General features: G+C 41.7%; 1 protein-coding gene across 1 annotated transcript in view; it reads left to right on the forward strand.

Moving 5' to 3' along the window:
* pappab (pregnancy-associated plasma protein A, pappalysin 1b) overlaps positions 1-20,000 on the forward strand; it is a 166,893-nt gene that overhangs the window by 95,010 nt on the left and 51,883 nt on the right. Inside the window, exons 13-15 of the mRNA XM_076270144.1 lie at positions 686-799; positions 1,556-1,691; positions 3,946-4,159. Of these exons, the coding sequence (XP_076126259.1) occupies positions 686-799; positions 1,556-1,691; positions 3,946-4,159 (464 nt within the window). The remainder of the gene's footprint in view (positions 1-685; positions 800-1,555; positions 1,692-3,945; positions 4,160-20,000) is intronic.

Consider the following 20,000-nt stretch of genomic DNA (forward strand, 5'->3'; position numbering starts at 1 on the left):
GCCTAGAGAGGCATGCATATATTAAGGAGGCCTAGAGAGGCATGCATATATTAAGGAGGCCTAGAGAGGCATGCATATATTAAGGAGGCCTAGAGAGGCCTGCATATATTAAGGAGGCCTAGAGAGGCCTGCATATATTAAGTCACCATAATCTAACACTGATAGAAAGGTACTTTGGACCAATGTTTTTCTTGCAGTAAAAGGAAAGCAATTCTTTAAACTGAAATAAAAACCTAACTTAGGTCCCAGCTTTTTTAAAAGATTATCTATATGGACTTCAAAGGATAACTTGTCATCAAGCCAGATACCAAGGTATTTATAGGTTAAATTAATAAAAATACATCTATAATATGGTTTTGTCATACTTATGACATTAGGATGAAGTAAAGTGTTTTGATCTGACTTGATAACTGTATTTGTGTAAAAGTCAAAAGCGGCCGTGTTGTTTTGGGAGCATCATGTCGTGTGTGGAATGTATCATTTTTCCTAACTGTGTTTGGTGGCTTTTTTTTGTTTTTCTTGGTGGCCATGTTTACATCAGAGCTGTTTGTATTTTTCTTGGCGGCCATGTTGTTTACATCAGAGCTGTTTGTATTTTTCTTGGCGGCCATGTTGTTTACATCAGAGCTGTTTATGTTTTTCCTAACTGTGTTTGTTTACATGTTGTTTATGTTGTTTACATCAGAGCTGCCAGTCAAAGGTGTTCCAGGGAGACCTGTCCAGCGGAGTGTCTCAATACGCCTGGTTCCCGTGCCAACAGGCCCACAAGAACACACGCAACACACACTACTGGCTCAAGGTACACTGTGTGTGTGTGTCTGTGTGTGTGCGTGTGTGTGTGTGTGTGTGAGTGTGTCTGTGTTTGTGCGTGTGTGTGTGAGTGTGTGTGAGTGTGTGTGTGTTTGTGTGTGTGTGTGTGTCTGTGTGTGTGAGTGTGTGTGTTTGTGTTGTCTTTGTATTCTGCATTCACTGTGACATTTGTGTGTGTGTGTGTGTGTGACCCCAGGCGTTTTATTCACTGTGATGTGTGTGTGTGTGTGTGACCCAGGCGTTTTATTCACTGTGATGTGTGTGATGTGTGTGTGTGTGACCCCAGGCGTTTTATTCACTGTGATGTGTGTGTGTGTGTGACCCCAGGCGTTTTATTCACTGTGATGTGTGTGTGTGTGTGTGTGTGACCCCAGGCGTTTTATTCACTGTGATGTGTGTGTGTGTGTGTGTGTGACCCCAGGCGTTTTATTCACTGTGAGGTGATGTGTGTGTGTGTGTGACCCCAGGCGTTTTATTCACTGTGATGTGTGTGTGTGTGTGTGTGTGATCCCAGGCGTTTTATTCACTGTGAGGTGATGTGTGTGTGTGTGTGACCCCAGGCGTTTTATTCACTGTGATGTGTGTGTGTGTGTGTGTGTGACCCCAGGCGTTTTATTCACTGTGAGGTGATGTGTGTGTGTGTGTGACCCCAGGCGTTTTATTCACTGTGATGTGTGTGTGTGTGTGTGTGTGATCCCAGGCGTTTTATTCACTGTGATGTGTGTGTGTGTGTGTGTGACCCCAGGCGTTTTATTCGCACCCGATGGTGGCTGCAGCGGTCATCGTCCACTTGGCTGCGGACGGAACTGGCTATGTGGACCAGACTCAGTGCAACATCACCGTCCAGCTCATCGACACCAAGAACCAGACGCACAGCCTGGGTGTGTGTGACCTCTCTTCTGTATATCAGCACTGTGTGCGTGTGTGTGTGTGTGTGTGTGTGTGTGTGTGTGTGTGTGTGTGTGTACAATAACAAAGACCCGGGTATGTTTAAGATCTCTTCTATATATCAGCACAATGTGTGTGTGTGTGTGTGTGTGTGTGTGTGTGTGTGTGTGTGTGTGTGTATGTATACAATACCAAGGACCAGTGACGGACTGGAATTAAAAAACGGCCCTGGCATTTTCACCAACCAGCGGCCCACACGGGGACACGCATGCACGCGCGTGCATGTGCCCGCAACACACAGATATAACTTCACATGCACGGACATAACACGTTTGTAGCCCCATTGGTGATGAACTCTAACTTTAATATGCATAAAGACTGAACCAAGAACATGGATATATCAATGCACAACTCCAAAAATATGAAAATGAAAAAAGAATAGCCTAGAATAGGCTACATGGATTTCTATGCAACGTCACGAAAACATGCGTGCGCAAGAGGCAGAAAGCACCATAGAACAGCATAGAGCAGTGCTCTCCATGAAAAGAACAAAATGAGTTTTTGTGCTGAAAACTGCACCAGTTCGAAATCACGATGGTTAGAGAATGTTCAATATGTTCAATATCCCTAAAGAAATGCATGTCTTCGCCAAAAATGACAAAATACGATGTTAATGCAAATGAACGGCAAACTCTGAAATATATCCTGAAATGAGATGCTATTATCATTGAGACAACAGGGGACCAGGGGTATATAAAAAATTCCGATTGTAGCTTACAGCAGGCGACTATTTAAGTCAAGTTTATAACACTGTGGCACCAAGCGTCTTCTGTCCCACGGCTGCATGCGAATGTAGGCCTAGTTTTGTTGGTAAAAATGGAAACCCATCAGAGCAGCCGCTCGACCAACGTGTCTTAATTAACATCATGCAGTTAACAAGGTGCGAAGGAGCTTGCTCATTAGCATCCAAGTTCATTATAGGACCTCTTTCTCTGTCGCCATCAGCATAAAGGCCTCCAAATTATCCTGTGACAATCGTGTCCTTAGGCGATTCTTGATGAATTTAAGAGTGGAAAAACTCTGTTTGCATGCCACTTGAGTAGGCTACATGACAGTGTTAGTAGGAATTCATTTGCTAACCATATATAGTTGTAGGCACAGGTAAAGAGGTTTAACTGCTGGAGAAGGAAATAGCAACAGATTGCACAATTCTTGCAGGTAGCACATTTCTTGCTCACCGGGATTATTTCTGTATCTTCCTATATCTCCGCGGCATCATCAAAGTCCGACGCTTTGACTGTATACTCGTTTAGAGGAGACTTTTTTAGGCTGTCCCAGTGCGTGGCGAGATGTGTCAATTCCGACTATTTTCAATCGTAGTACCTTCACTGAATTTAAGCAGACATTCTCTTATGTTTCTAAGTGCATTTGGGGGCGATTTATTAGCTTTTATAAGGGGAAAATTCCGAGGATCAAGGCATGCTAGATCGGCAATTCCCCGTGCTGAAGGAAGTAGACGCATTCGGTTTTGAAATTCCCAGAAGTCATTGCTTCATGTAGCCTAACTTTTGTAAACCAATAATAAAATAAAAGATACAGGCAGCATATTTATTGTATTCCAATTTCAAACAATGCACTTTTAAATCATTTGATTGATATGGTTACAAAAGAATGTAGACTGATGTAAATATTGAGGGTCACCATGACTGTAGTGTAGAGACTCATGTCTGGTATAAATACTGATCAGTTTCCATCTATGAAGGAGGAAAAGGGAGTTAGAGATAAGTGGCTTATTCGTAAGCCATGTAACACTATTGATGCTTGATAGTGGGCCGAGAGATATTGTAAAACCGTGGGCCGCGCAAACCCGACAAACATGCCGCTCCGTGATTGGCCGGCCCAAACGGCCCACGAGGGGCCGCGGCCCTTCTGGCATCTGCCCAAATGCCAGACCGTCCAGTCCGTCACTGCCATGGACCTACCAGGGTATGTGTGAGATCTCTACTATATACTTTATCAGCACAATACCAATGTATGTGTGTGTGTGTATGACTCTGTGTATTTGTGTGTGTGTGTGTGTGTATGGCTCTGTCTGTGTGTGTGTGTGTGTGTGTGTGTATGGCTCTGTGTGTGTGTGTGTGTGTATGGCCCTGTGTGTGTATGGCTCTGTGTGTGTGTGTGTGTGTGTGTGTGTGTGTGTGTATGGCCCTGTGTGTGTGTGTGTGTCTCTGTGTGTGTGTGTTGCAGGTGACTGGGGCCTGAGCTGCAGGAGTAACCCTCTGGTCATCCCTGTGAGCCATGACCTCAGCACGCCGTTCTTCCGCACGCGGGCCATCCTGCTGCGATTCCGCTCCCCCCTGTTGGCCGTGTCCGGCGTCGGCCTGCGCTCGTTCCAGTACTTCGACCCCATCACCATCAGCGGTTGCCAGAGCAACGAGATCTACAACCCCATGGGTCAAAGGTGACCACCGCCAAGCTTCTCTGCTCACAGGAACTGTCTGTCCATCTCTTTTTCTGTGTGTGTGTGTGTGTGTGTGTGTGTGTGTGTGTGTGTGTATGTGTGTGTGTGTGTGTGTGTGTGTGTGTGTATGTATGTGTGTGTGTGTACTGTCTCTCTCTCTCTCTCTCTCTCTATGGAGCTCTGTATGGCGCTATCAACACAATCGAGTCCACCGCCTCAACACACTGTTTGAGAACACCATGTATGGGGAAAAATGTCTGCTTTTGTGCTGCTCAATGTCTCATTGGTCTGTTGTCACACCCGGTCGCACCAACTGGTCTTAACTGGTCCTAACTGGTCCTAACTGGTCCAACTGGTCTTTGCTACACCTGGTCCTAACTGGTCCAACTTGTCTTTGCTACGCCTGGTCCTAACTGGTCTAACTGGGCTTTGATACGAATGGTCCTAACTAGTCTTTGCTACGCCTGGTCCTAACTGGTCCTAACTAGTCCAACTGGTCTTTGCTACGCCTGGTCCTAACTGGTCCTAATTGGTCCAACTGGGCTTTGCTACGAATGGTCCTAACTGGTCCTAACTGGTCTTTGCTACACCTGGTCCTAACTGGTCCTAACTGGTCCAACTGGTCTTTGCTACACCTGGTCCTAACTGGTCCAACTGGGCTTTGCTACGAATGGTCCTAACTGGTCCAACTGGTCTTTGCTACGCCTGGTCCGAACTGCTAAGTTTTAAGTCTTAAGAATTGAACTTACATCGGTTGCACCAACTGATTTGATGCCTAGGCGTAACTACGCCCGGCCTTAGCGATGTGCGTTCATGTGGATGCCTATGTAACCATGACAACAAGCGTTCATTTGCCTACGTAACCATGACAACAAGCGTTCATTTGCCTACTGAACCATAACAACAAGTGTTCATTTGCCTACGTAACCATGACAACAAGCGTTCGTTTGCCGTCTGTTAGATCGATCACGCGGGAAACGGCGGTAAAAGTGTCTAATGTGTGAGATGCTGTTATAATGCTTAGAAGCTGCACACTTAATAATAACTAAAGTTGACACATATTCATGCATTCTTTCTATCGTCTTGGTATGGAATAAGCAAAGGACATGCAATATGTGTTGCTTTATCTTTTCACAGATAAGACCCCAATGGAAATATGTACAGTAGGCTACCTAAGATAGGCAGAACACTAACGTTAAGTAAGGCATAATGTATAGAACATCGGTCATTCCTATGGGTTCCTCTCGACTTTTGTTTGGAAAGCATCATCCAGTTTCACTTCCCCATGATCAGAGCTGCTCTTGACTCAGTTATTGGACTTACATGGGTCTATTGGCACACAGCAGCCAACTTCCCCCACATCCAAATGAGTATGTTTATATTTGACTTCACCACATCCAAATGAGTATGTTTATATTTGACTTCACCAAATGCCAGTCAGATTCGCTTCATCAAAGCTGGAAACTGGTCCTGGCTCTGCTGGTCTAACGGGGGTGTCTAGCTCGGCGTTTACAATATATGCTTCTCAATAAAGCTGAATCATGGACATTTATTATTCCCTGTCTGTGATCGCTGCATTATCTTAGTTGAACACACTAACTGTGACACTAACTTGAGCAGATACATTACATAGACAGATACAGGACATTAGTGTTTGAAGTGCGATAACATTTGTCTTATAGGACATTAGATTTCTCTTATAGGACATTAGTGACCAAGAAGAGGGTCTGTACATCAAACAGGCAAATTCTGTAAACATCTTTAAAAAAGACCTGAAAACATACCTGGGGTGCGTTTCCCAAAGCCATAGTGGCTAACCTGCTAGCCTGTTAGCCTGCTAGCCTGTTAGCCTGTTAGCAACTTAGTCTCAAAGCCATAGTTGCTAGCCTGCTAGCCTGTTAGCCTGTTAGCCTGTTAGCCTGTTAGCAACTTAGTCCCAAAGCCATAGTTGCTAACCTGCTAGCCTGTTAGCCTGCTAGCCTGTTAGCCTGTTAGCAACTTAGTTGGTTGGCAATGGGAAATTGTATTGCAACCAACAAAGTTGCTACCTTAGTTTGCTACCTTAGTTAGCTACTATGGTTCTGGGAAACGTGACCCTGTGTATGAGAGCTCACTTTTCTCTTGTAGCCAATTTCTTCACATTATTTTACACTCTACTGCTGCTAATTACAGGCTCGTCCTGTTCTCACATTATCTGCTGCTGCTATGTACAGGCTCTTCATATTCTCACATTATCTGCTGCTAATTACAGGCTCTTCATATTCTCACATTATCTGCTGCTGCTATGTACAGGCTCGTCCTGTTCTCACTGCTCTAGTTGCACTGTATGCGTTGGATCTTTCTCTCTAAATCTCTGATGTTTTATTTAGTGGTTTGTTTGTTTGTTTGTTTGTATTATTCCAACTTGTTTCTTATTTTCTCTCTATTATTGTATGAAAGATGCTATACAAATAAAGCGTATTATTATTATTATTATTATTGTTATTATTATTATTGTTATTAGTGGGTTTGATCCAGCAAGACCACAGCATGGCTGAAAGCCATGCTGTGGGCTTGCGGAGCAAGCCCACTATTGTTCTTCTTAAGTTTTCTTATTAGTGGGTTTGATCCAGCAAGACCACAGCATGGCTGAAAGCCATGCTGTGGGCTTGCGGAGCAAGCCCACTATTGTTCTTCTTAAGTTTTCTTATTAGTGGGTTTGATCCAGCAAGACCACAGCATGGCTGAAAGCCATGCTGTGGGCTTGCGGAGCAAGCCCACTATTGTTCTTCTTAAGTTTTCTTATTATTATTATTATTTATTATTCCTGTTCACCCACTTTTTGGCCGAACTACTGCTCCTAGACCGTTTGAGCTATCGACGCGGTTCGAACTCCAAAAATTCAGGCCCGAACCGGTGTAACTTGCTTGTTGCTTTCGTGTCGCTGGCCCTTGTCGTTTTCGCGGTATTCCCGTTTTTCGGCGTTTTTCGGCCCCATTGAAATGCATGGCGGAATGTTCAGAATTCAAATTTCGATTGTGACATCACAGCTCTAATTGCTTAAGCTTGCACCTGGAAGAGTTCTAAGCCACCTGGCAGAGCTCTGATGGGCTGGGCTGGGCTGTCTGTGTATATGAAGGTGTGTGCATGTAACTTTTGACCAGTATGTCCGATTTTCATGAATGAGGTACCGTTGGAATCCTTGAATGAAGCCCAGTTCAATGCCTTGCCAGCACTAAGTGTAAAGGTAATGTAAAAAAAGATGAGACAGCGCGAAGCGCTGTCTCATCTTTTTTTTAAAGCCAAACCATGTTGATACAGGTCATTAAAAAAAATATATATATATATTTTCCAAATCCATTCAGCCCAGTTCAATGCCTTGCCAGCACTAAGTGTAAAGGTCATGTAAGCCAAACCATGTTCATATAGGTCATAAAAAAAATAAATAAAGTATTTCACCAATCCATTCAGCCCAGTCCAATACCCAGCTAGCTCCATTTGAACTTTGTCATGTGTACAGTTGTATATATTATTACATTGAGAAACACACTTTCATACAGATATCATGCATATCCACGCAGCTTTACTAATCAAGTTACTCATCGTTGCCCAGCAAGAAGTCCTCAATCAATTCAATTGTCTTGCCACGATCTGTGGAGCTTACAGACAACGTTATATAACCAAAGGTTCTGTATGCTATTTAAAGCCGACCTAACGCTGAGTCCCTTCTAGACGGTGTGTTGCAATGCATTCTGGGTGCTGTGCTGTGATTCGACGGCTCGTCACCTGACCCACCAAACAACAACTCTCTGGGATGTGGCAAATATCGCGTAAAAACCTTGTTGCCGGAACAACAGGGAAAAGGCAACAGGATAGCAGCATGAAAGATACACAGGATACACACGGAATTTTGATGGACGTCCTTATCAGTCTATGGTCTAACTTATAAACGTGTCGGGTCAACGTCAACGATAAGTAAGTTAGGCTAACGTAAACGTTAGCTATTTGCTGTTGTCATATGCTAGTGCTATATGCTTTAGGCTACGTGATGGCCATTTATCACACTGATTTTAGGTACTACTTTTACGAGGTCTGTAGTTCTGTCAAAATGTATCTTATCGTTGAACAGACTACAGTTTTATCTTCCTTAGACTTCGTAGATGTAGTTACTACAATTTGGAAGCGAATTTCGAAGTGTAAATATGGTTTTAGTGTGTAAACAGACCAACCGCGATTTTGCAATGAAGTTAATGAAGCCTTTTATGTAGGGCTACTAGGCTACTTTCACGAAGTCTGTAGTTCTGTCAAAATGTATCTTAACCATGTAGTATGTTCATAGATATCTTCCTTAGACTTCGTAGATGTAGTTACTACAATTTGGAAGCGAATTTCGAAGTGTAAATATGGTTTTAGTGTGTAAACTGACCAACCGCGATTTTGCAATGAAGTTAATTGAGCCTTTTATGTAGGGCTACTAGGCTACTTTCACGAAGTCTGTAGTTCTGTCAAAATGTATCTTAACCATGTAGTATGTTCATAGATATCTTCCTTAGACTTCGTAGATGTAGTTACTACAATTTGGAAGCGAATTTCGAAGTGCAAATATGGTTTAAATGTGTAAACAAGACGCCTGATGTTTAATGTTAATGAATGGGCACAGTATTATTGTGTACAGTAATGGGCTATCAGTAGTATGTAAACAGTTCATGTGTTATGTGATTTACATAAACTAGTAAACAACTGAAATGTTAAAAGCTGGTATTGTGTTTCCTGAATTCTTACATTCAGGCATTCAAATGAAATGTAATTAAATAGCATATCAATCATGCAACAATGCAAAAACAATGAAACTAGTGTAGGCCTAATTATATTTTACATTAGTAAAGCAGTACTCTGATGTGCATGCTTTCACAAACTTTTGTGAACAATCTTAGCACTTTAAACATTGACTGTTTTGAAGTGCATGTATAGCAATATAGTATAAAAAAAATAATAATTGTGATGATATTACAATTTGATGGGGGGTGGGAGGAGGGGGTGGGTTCATGTAGGTGGGCCCTTTGACCCCAAAGTATGCCTTGACTGGGCCTCAGGTCAAAGAAGTTTGAGAAAGGCTGATGTAGACGACAAAGCAGCAAGGAGGCGTCGTGTGATCATTTAAACAAGTTTTATGACAAGGTCGATGAGGGTGGGAAAAATCGTACATTTCTGTGCAAACTTTGCCCGCACTTCAGTCACATTGTCTTTTAAGAAAATGCAGTCCATTTTTCGGTTTCAGCAGTCAACAACCTCAGAACTGACCCTTCAGGCCTCTCAGGAGGCACTGCCCTCTAACCTAGCGACCACCTGAGCAACCAGCATGATTGCCCTAGCAACCAGCATAGCAACCACGTTATTTATGCGTTTTAGCTTATTGGATGTTGCGTTGATGCAGATAACTTTTGATCCGTGTGCCCGATTTTCATAAATGAGGTACCGTTGGAATCCTTGGATGAGGCCGAGTTCCGTGCCCCAGATCAAACCCACTCTTGCAGTTCCTCGGAACCGCAATTCTAGTTAGTGGGTTTGATCCAGCAAGACCACAGCATGGCTGAAAGCCATGCTGTGGGCTTGCGGAGCAAGCCCACTATTGTTCTTCTTAAGTTTTCTTATTATTATTAGTGGGTTTGATCCAGCAAGACCACAGCATGGCTGAAAGCCATGCTGTGGGCTTGCGGAGCAAGCCCACTATTGTTCTTCTTAAGTTTTCTTATTATTATTATTATTTATTATTCCTGTTCACCCACTTTTTGGCCGAACTACTGCTCCTAGACCGTTTGAGCTATCGACGCGGTTCGAACTCCAAAAATTCAGGCCCGAACCGGTGTAACTTGCTTGTTGCTTTCGTGTCGCTGGCCCTTGTCGTTTTCGCGGTATTCCCGTTTTTCGGCGTTTTTCGGCCCCATTGAAATGCATGGCGGAATGTTCAGAATTCAAATTTCGATTGTGACATCACAGCTCTAATTGCTTAAGCTTGCACCTGGAAGAGTTCTAAGCCACCTGGCAGAGCTCTGATGGGCTGGGCTGGGCTGTCTGTGTATATGAAGGTGTGTGCATGTAACTTTTGACCAGTATGTCCGATTTTCATGAATGAGGTACCGTTGGAATCCTTGAATGAAGCCCAGTTCAATGCCTTGCCAGCACTAAGTGTAAAGGTAATGTAAAAAAAGATGAGACAGCGCGAAGCGCTGTCTCATCTTTTTTTTAAAGCCAAACCATGTTGATACAGGTCATTAAAAAAAATATATATATATATTTTCCAAATCCATTCAGCCCAGTTCAATGCCTTGCCAGCACTAAGTGTAAAGGTCATGTAAGCCAAACCATGTTCATATAGGTCATAAAAAAAATAAATAAAGTATTTCACCAATCCATTCAGCCCAGTCCAATACCCAGCTAGCTCCATTTGAACTTTGTCATGTGTACAGTTGTATATATTATTACATTGAGAAACACACTTTCATACAGATATCATGCATATCCACGCAGCTTTACTAATCAAGTTACTCATCGTTGCCCAGCAAGAAGTCCTCAATCAATTCAATTGTCTTGCCACGATCTGTGGAGCTTACAGACAACGTTATATAACCAAAGGTTCTGTATGCTATTTAAAGCCGACCTAACGCTGAGTCCCTTCTAGACGGTGTGTTGCAATGCATTCTGGGTGCTGTGCTGTGATTCGACGGCTCGTCACCTGACCCACCAAACAACAACTCTCTGGGATGTGGCAAATATCGCGTAAAAACCTTGTTGCCGGAACAACAGGGAAAAGGCAACAGGATAGCAGCATGAAAGATACACAGGATACACACGGAATTTTGATGGACGTCCTTATCAGTCTATGGTCTAACTTATAAACGTGTCGGGTCAACGTCAACGATAAGTAAGTTAGGCTAACGTAAACGTTAGCTATTTGCTGTTGTCATATGCTAGTGCTATATGCTTTAGGCTACGTGATGGCCATTTATCACACTGATTTTAGGTACTACTTTTACGAGGTCTGTAGTTCTGTCAAAATGTATCTTATCGTTGAACAGACTACAGTTTTATCTTCCTTAGACTTCGTAGATGTAGTTACTACAATTTGGAAGCGAATTTCGAAGTGTAAATATGGTTTTAGTGTGTAAACAGACCAACCGCGATTTTGCAATGAAGTTAATGAAGCCTTTTATGTAGGGCTACTAGGCTACTTTCACGAAGTCTGTAGTTCTGTCAAAATGTATCTTAACCATGTAGTATGTTCATAGATATCTTCCTTAGACTTCGTAGATGTAGTTACTACAATTTGGAAGCGAATTTCGAAGTGTAAATATGGTTTTAGTGTGTAAACTGACCAACCGCGATTTTGCAATGAAGTTAATTGAGCCTTTTATGTAGGGCTACTAGGCTACTTTCACGAAGTCTGTAGTTCTGTCAAAATGTATCTTAACCATGTAGTATGTTCATAGATATCTTCCTTAGACTTCGTAGATGTAGTTACTACAATTTGGAAGCGAATTTCGAAGTGCAAATATGGTTTAAATGTGTAAACAAGACGCCTGATGTTTAATGTTAATGAATGGGCACAGTATTATTGTGTACAGTAATGGGCTATCAGTAGTATGTAAACAGTTCATGTGTTATGTGATTTACATAAACTAGTAAACAACTGAAATGTTAAAAGCTGGTATTGTGTTTCCTGAATTCTTACATTCAGGCATTCAAATGAAATGTAATTAAATAGCATATCAATCATGCAACAATGCAAAAACAATGAAACTAGTGTAGGCCTAATTATATTTTACATTAGTAAAGCAGTACTCTGATGTGCATGCTTTCACAAACTTTTGTGAACAATCTTAGCACTTTAAACATTGACTGTTTTGAAGTGCATGTATAGCAATATAGTATAAAAAAAATAATAATTGTGATGATATTACAATTTGATGGGGGGTGGGAGGAGGGGGTGGGTTCATGTAGGTGGGCCCTTTGACCCCAAAGTATGCCTTGACTGGGCCTCAGGTCAAAGAAGTTTGAGAAAGGCTGATGTAGACGACAAAGCAGCAAGGAGGCGTCGTGTGATCATTTAAACAAGTTTTATGACAAGGTCGATGAGGGTGGGAAAAATCGTACATTTCTGTGCAAACTTTGCCCGCACTTCAGTCACATTGTCTTTTAAGAAAATGCAGTCCATTTTTCGGTTTCAGCAGTCAACAACCTCAGAACTGACCCTTCAGGCCTCTCAGGAGGCACTGCCCTCTAACCTAGCGACCACCTGAGCAACCAGCATGATTGCCCTAGCAACCAGCATAGCAACCACGTTATTTATGCGTTTTAGCTTATTGGATGTTGCGTTGATGCAGATAACTTTTGATCCGTGTGCCCGATTTTCATAAATGAGGTACCGTTGGAATCCTTGGATGAGGCCGAGTTCCGTGCCCCAGATCAAACCCACTCTTGCAGTTCCTCGGAACCGCAATTCTAGTTAGTGGGTTTGATCCAGCAAGACCACAGCATGGCTGAAAGCCATGCTGTGGGCTTGCGGAGCAAGCCCACTATTGTTCTTCTTAAGTTTTCTTATTATTATTATTATATCTTCCTATAAGCCCACTTTTTGGCCGAACTACTGCTCCTAGACCGTTTGAGCTATCGACGCGGTTCGAACTCCAAAAATTCAGGCCCGAACCGGTGTAACTTGCTTGTTGCTTTCGTGTCGCTGGCCCTTGTCGTTTTCGCGGTATTCCCGTTTTTCGGCGTTTTTGGGCCCCATTGAAATCAATGGCGGAATGCTGGGGCTTTATGACATCACAGCACCTCATTACTTGCACCTGGTAGAGCTCTGCTGCTAGAGTTGATTACTTGCACCTGGCAGAGTTCTAAGCCATCTGGCAATGTCTAATGGGCTGGGCTGGGCTGTCTGTGTATATGAAGGTGTGTGCATGTAACTTTTGACCAGTATGTCCGATTTTCATGAATGAGGTACCGTTGGAATCCTTGAATGAAGCCCAGTTCAATGCCTTGCCAGCACTAAGTGTAAAGGTAATGTAAAAAAAGATGAGACAGCGCGAAGCGCTGTCTCATCTTTTTTTTAAAGCCAAACCATGTTGATACAGGTCATTAAAAAAAATATATATATATTTTCCAAATCCATTCAGCCCAGTTCAATGCCTTGCCAGCACTAAGTGTAAAGGTCATGTTTTTAAAGCCAAACCATGTTCATATAGGTCATTAAAAAAATAAATAAATAAAGTATTTCACCAATCCATTCAGCCCAGTCCTATACCCAGCTAGCTCCATTTGAACTTAGTCATGTGTACAGTTGTATATATTATTACATTGAGAAACACTCTTTCATACAGATATCATGCATATCCACGTAGCATTAATAATCAAGTTACTCATCGTTGCCCAGCAAGAAGTCCACAATCAATTCAATTGTCTTGCCACGATCTGTGGAGCTTACAGACAACGTTATATTACTAGAGGTTCTGTATGTTATTTAAAGCCGACCTAACGCTGAGTCCCTTCTAGACGGTGTGTTGCAATGCATTCTGGGTGCTGTGCTGTGATTCGACGGCTCGTCACCTGACCCACCAAACAACAACTCTCTGGGATGTGGCAAATATCGCGTAAAAACCTTGTTGCCGGAACAACAGGGAAAAGGCAACAGGATAGCAGCACGAAAGATACACAGGATACACACGGAATTTTGATGGACGTCCTTATCAGTCTATGGTCTAACTTATAAACGTGTCGGGTCAACGTCAACGATAAGTAAGTTAGGCTAACGTAAACGTTAGCTATTTGCTGTTGTCATATGCTAGTGCTATATGCTTTAGGCTACGTGATGGCCATTTATCACACTAATTTTAGGTACTACTTTTACGAGGTCTGTAGTTCTGTCAAAATGTATCTTATCGTTGAACAGACTACAAGGTTATCTTCCTTAGACTTCGTAGATGTAGTTACTACAATTTGGAAGCGAATTTCGAAGTGTAAATATGGTTTTAGTGTGTAAACAGACCAACCGCGATTTTGCAATGAAGTTAATGGAGCCTTTTATGTAGGGCTTCTAGGCTACTTTCACGAAGTCTGTAGTTGTGTCAAAATGTATCTTATCTATGAACAGACTACATGATTATCTTCCTTAGACTTCGTAGATGTAGTTACTACAATTTGGAAGCGAATTTCGAAGTGTAAATATGGTTTTAGTGTGTAAACAGACCAACCGCGATTTTGCAATGAAGTGAATGTGGAGCCTTTTATGTAGGACTACTAGGCTACTTTCACGAAGTCTGTAGTTCTGTCAAAATTGATCTTATCTATGAACAGACTACATGGTTATCTTCTTTAGACTTTGTAGATGTAGTTATTACAGTTTGGAAGCGAAATTCGAAGTGCAAATATGGTTTAAATGTGTAAACAAGACGCCTGATGTTTAATATATGTTAATGAATGGGCACAGTATTATTGTGTACAGTAATGGGCTATCAGTAGTATGTAAACAGTTCATGTGTTATGTGATTTACATAAACTAACAACAGAAATGTTAAAAGCTGGTATTGTGTTTCCTGAATTCTTACATTCAGGCATTCAAATGAAATGTAATTAAATAGCATATCAATCATGCAACAATGCAAAAACAATGAAACTAGTGTAGGCCTAATTATATTTTACATTAGTAAAGCAGTACTCTGATGTGCATGCTTTCACAAACTTTTGTAAACAATCTTAGCACTTTAAACATTGACTGTTTTGAAGTGCATGTAGGCAATATAGTATAAAAATAATAATTGTGATATCATTACAATTTGATAGGGGTTGGGAGGAGGGGGTGGGTTCATGTAGGTGGGCCCTATGACCCCAAAGTATGCCTTGACTGGGCCTCAGGTCAAAGAAGTTTGAGAAATGCTGATGTAGACAACAAAGCAGCAAGGAGGCGTCGTGTGATCATTTAAACAAGTTTTATGACAAGGTCGATGAGGGTGGGAAAAATCGTACATTTCTGTGCAAACTTTGCCCGCACTTCAGTCACATTGTCTTTTAAGAAAATGCAGTCCTTTTTTCGGTTCCAGCAGCCAACAACCTCAGAACTGACCCTTCAGGCCTCTCAGCAGGCGCTGGCCTTTAACCGCAGCCAGAAGAGAGTCAGCAGAAATTTGATTGCCTTTAAAAAATCTGACTTCTTAAAAAATCTTAAACTGGCTGCATTACGTGATTATTTCTGAGATTCTGATACGTTTTTAACCATGACCTATACACAGTTCTGGTTTGAAAATGTATCTCTTAAAATAATCACTTTATGCAGTCAGCTTAAGATGGCTTACTAGCAACTAACTAATTACCCTAGCAACAACCTAGAAACCACCCCTGTAATGTCAACCTAGCGACCACCATAGCAACCAGCATAGCAACCATGTTATTTATGCGTTTTAGCTTATTGGATGTTGCGTTAATGCAGACAACTTTTGATCCGTGTGCCCGATTTTCATAAATGAGGTACCGTTGGAATCCTTGGATGAGGCCGAGTTCCGTGCCACTGATCAAACCCACTCTTGCAGTTCCTCGGAACCGCAATTCTAGTTATTATATCTTCCTATAAGCCCACTTTTTGGCCGAACTACTGCTCCTAGACCGTTTGAGCTATCGACGCGGTTCGAACTCCAAAAATTCAGGCCCGAACCGGTGTAACTTGCTTGTTGCTTTCGTGTCGCTGGCCCTTGTCGTTTTCGCGGTATTCCCGTTTTTCGGCGTTTTTGGGCCCCATTGAAATCAATGGCGGAATGCTGGGGCTTTATGACATCACAGCACCTCATTACTTGCACCTGGTAGAGCTCTGCTGCTAGAGTTGATTACTTGCACCTGGCAGAGTTCTAAGCCATCTGGCAATGTCTAATGGGCTGGGCTGGGCTGTCTGTGTATATGAAGGTGTGTGCATGTAACTTTTGACCAGTATGTCCGATTTTCATGAATGAGGTACCGTTGGAATCCTTGAATGAAGCCCAGTTCAATGCCTTGCCAGCACTAAGTGTAAAGGTAATGTAAAAAAAGATGAGACAGCGCGAAGCGCTGTCTCATCTTTTTTTTAAAGCCAAACCATGTTGATACAGGTCATTAAAAAAAATATATATATATTTTCCAAATCCATTCAGCCCAGTTCAATGCCTTGCCAGCACTAAGTGTAAAGGTCATGTTTTTAAAGCCAAACCATGTTCATATAGGTCATTAAAAAAATAAATAAATAAAGTATTTCACCAATCCATTCAGCCCAGTCCTATACCCAGCTAGCTCCATTTGAACTTAGTCATGTGTACAGTTGTATATATTATTACATTGAGAAACACTCTTTCATACAGATATCATGCATATCCACGTAGCATTAATAATCAAGTTACTCATCGTTGCCCAGCAAGAAGTCCACAATCAATTCAATTGTCTTGCCACGATCTGTGGAGCTTACAGACAACGTTATATTACTAGAGGTTCTGTATGTTATTTAAAGCCGACCTAACGCTGAGTCCCTTCTAGACGGTGTGTTGCAATGCATTCTGGGTGCTGTGCTGTGATTCGACGGCTCGTCACCTGACCCACCAAACAACAACTCTCTGGGATGTGGCAAATATCGCGTAAAAACCTTGTTGCCGGAACAACAGGGAAAAGGCAACAGGATAGCAGCACGAAAGATACACAGGATACACACGGAATTTTGATGGACGTCCTTATCAGTCTATGGTCTAACTTATAAACGTGTCGGGTCAACGTCAACGATAAGTAAGTTAGGCTAACGTAAACGTTAGCTATTTGCTGTTGTCATATGCTAGTGCTATATGCTTTAGGCTACGTGATGGCCATTTATCACACTAATTTTAGGTACTACTTTTACGAGGTCTGTAGTTCTGTCAAAATGTATCTTATCGTTGAACAGACTACAAGGTTATCTTCCTTAGACTTCGTAGATGTAGTTACTACAATTTGGAAGCGAATTTCGAAGTGTAAATATGGTTTTAGTGTGTAAACAGACCAACCGCGATTTTGCAATGAAGTTAATGGAGCCTTTTATGTAGGGCTTCTAGGCTACTTTCACGAAGTCTGTAGTTGTGTCAAAATGTATCTTATCTATGAACAGACTACATGATTATCTTCCTTAGACTTCGTAGATGTAGTTACTACAATTTGGAAGCGAATTTCGAAGTGTAAATATGGTTTTAGTGTGTAAACAGACCAACCGCGATTTTGCAATGAAGTGAATGTGGAGCCTTTTATGTAGGACTACTAGGCTACTTTCACGAAGTCTGTAGTTCTGTCAAAATTGATCTTATCTATGAACAGACTACATGGTTATCTTCTTTAGACTTTGTAGATGTAGTTATTACAGTTTGGAAGCGAAATTCGAAGTGCAAATATGGTTTAAATGTGTAAACAAGACGCCTGATGTTTAATATATGTTAATGAATGGGCACAGTATTATTGTGTACAGTAATGGGCTATCAGTAGTATGTAAACAGTTCATGTGTTATGTGATTTACATAAACTAACAACAGAAATGTTAAAAGCTGGTATTGTGTTTCCTGAATTCTTACATTCAGGCATTCAAATGAAATGTAATTAAATAGCATATCAATCATGCAACAATGCAAAAACAATGAAACTAGTGTAGGCCTAATTATATTTTACATTAGTAAAGCAGTACTCTGATGTGCATGCTTTCACAAACTTTTGTAAACAATCTTAGCACTTTAAACATTGACTGTTTTGAAGTGCATGTAGGCAATATAGTATAAAAATAATAATTGTGATATCATTACAATTTGATAGGGGTTGGGAGGAGGGGGTGGGTTCATGTAGGTGGGCCCTATGACCCCAAAGTATGCCTTGACTGGGCCTCAGGTCAAAGAAGTTTGAGAAATGCTGATGTAGACAACAAAGCAGCAAGGAGGCGTCGTGTGATCATTTAAACAAGTTTTATGACAAGGTCGATGAGGGTGGGAAAAATCGTACATTTCTGTGCAAACTTTGCCCGCACTTCAGTCACATTGTCTTTTAAGAAAATGCAGTCCTTTTTTCGGTTCCAGCAGCCAACAACCTCAGAACTGACCCTTCAGGCCTCTCAGCAGGCGCTGGCCTTTAACCGCAGCCAGAAGAGAGTCAGCAGAAATTTGATTGCCTTTAAAAAATCTGACTTCTTAAAAAATCTTAAACTGGCTGCATTACGTGATTATTTCTGAGATTCTGATACGTTTTTAACCATGACCTATACACAGTTCTGGTTTGAAAATGTATCTCTTAAAATAATCACTTTATGCAGTCAGCTTAAGATGGCTTACTAGCAACTAACTAATTACCCTAGCAACAACCTAGAAACCACCCCTGTAATGTCAACCTAGCGACCACCATAGCAACCAGCATAGCAACCATGTTATTTATGCGTTTTAGCTTATTGGATGTTGCGTTAATGCAGACAACTTTTGATCCGTGTGCCCGATTTTCATAAATGAGGTACCGTTGGAATCCTTGGATGAGGCCGAGTTCCGTGCCACTGATCAAACCCACTCTTGCAGTTCCTCGGAACCGCAATTCTAGTTATTTATTATTCCTGTTCACCCACTTTTTGGCCGAACTACTGCTCCTAGACCGTTTGAGCTATCGACGCGGTTCGAACTCCAAAAATTCAGGCCCGAACCGGTGTAACTTGCTTGTTGATTTCGTGTCGCTGGCCCTTGTCGTTTTTGCGGTATTCCCGTTTTTCTGCGTTTTTTGGGCCCATTGAAATGAATGGCGGAATGTTCAGAATTCAAATTTCGATTGTGACATCACAGCTCTAATTGCTTAAGCTTGCACCTGGAAGAGTTCTAAGCCACCTGGCAGAGCTCTAATGGGCTGGGCTGGGCTGTCTGTGTATATGAAGGTGTGTGCATGTAACTTTTGACCCGTATGTCCGATTTTCATAAATGAGGTACCCTCGGAATCCTTGGATGAAGCCCAGTTCAATGCCTTGCCAGCACCAGTTCTAAAGGTAATGTAAAAAAAGATGGCAGAGCGCGAAGCGCTCTGCCATCTTTTTTTTAAAGCCAATCCATGTTGATACAGGTCATTAAAAAAAAATATATATATATAAAAATATATATATATTTTCCAAATCCATTCAGCCCAGTTCAATGCCTTGCCAGCACCAGTTGTAAAGGTCATGTAAAAAAAGATGAGACAGCGCGAAGCGCTGTCTCATCTTTTTTTTAAAGCCAAACCATGTTCATATAGGTCATTAAAAAAATAAAGTATTTTCCAAATCCATTCAACCCAGTATTATGCCCTGCTAGCTCCACTCAAACCTAGTCATGTGTACAGTTGTGTAGATTTTAACATTGAGAAACACACATTTATACAGATATTGAGCACATCCACACATCACTACTATTCATGTTAAGTTACTCATCATTGCCCGGCAAGAAGTCCACAATCAATTCAATTGTCTTGCCACGATCTGTGGAGCTTACAGACAACGTTAAATTAGTAAAGGTTCTGTATGCTATTTAAAGCCGACCTAACGATGAGTCCCTTTAAGACGGTGTGTTGCAATGCATTCTGGGTGCTGTGCTGTGATCCGACGGCTCGTCCCCTGACCCACCAAACACAACGATGCTTGAACCAGAGCACTTGAACTAAACGTAGTAAAAATAAATCGTTACCAAGGCTCCAAATAGCAACACACTTATACCGTAGCATAATGAGGGTGTCTACATGTAAACCGAAGCATTCAGAACTGTGTAAGTCTACAGGCAGTTTATTAAAAAGAACGTCAACGGGTCAACGTCAACGATAAGTAAGTTAGGCTAACGTAAACGTTAGC

This window comes from Alosa pseudoharengus, unplaced genomic scaffold (assembly GCF_046254945.1).
Source record: "Alosa pseudoharengus isolate Yale_2024_CS ecotype anadromous, Long Island Sound unplaced genomic scaffold, YU_APseudo_1.1 YU_APseudo_1.1_scf_6, whole genome shotgun sequence".
NCBI classification, from domain to species: domain Eukaryota; kingdom Metazoa; phylum Chordata; class Actinopteri; order Clupeiformes; family Clupeidae; genus Alosa; species Alosa pseudoharengus.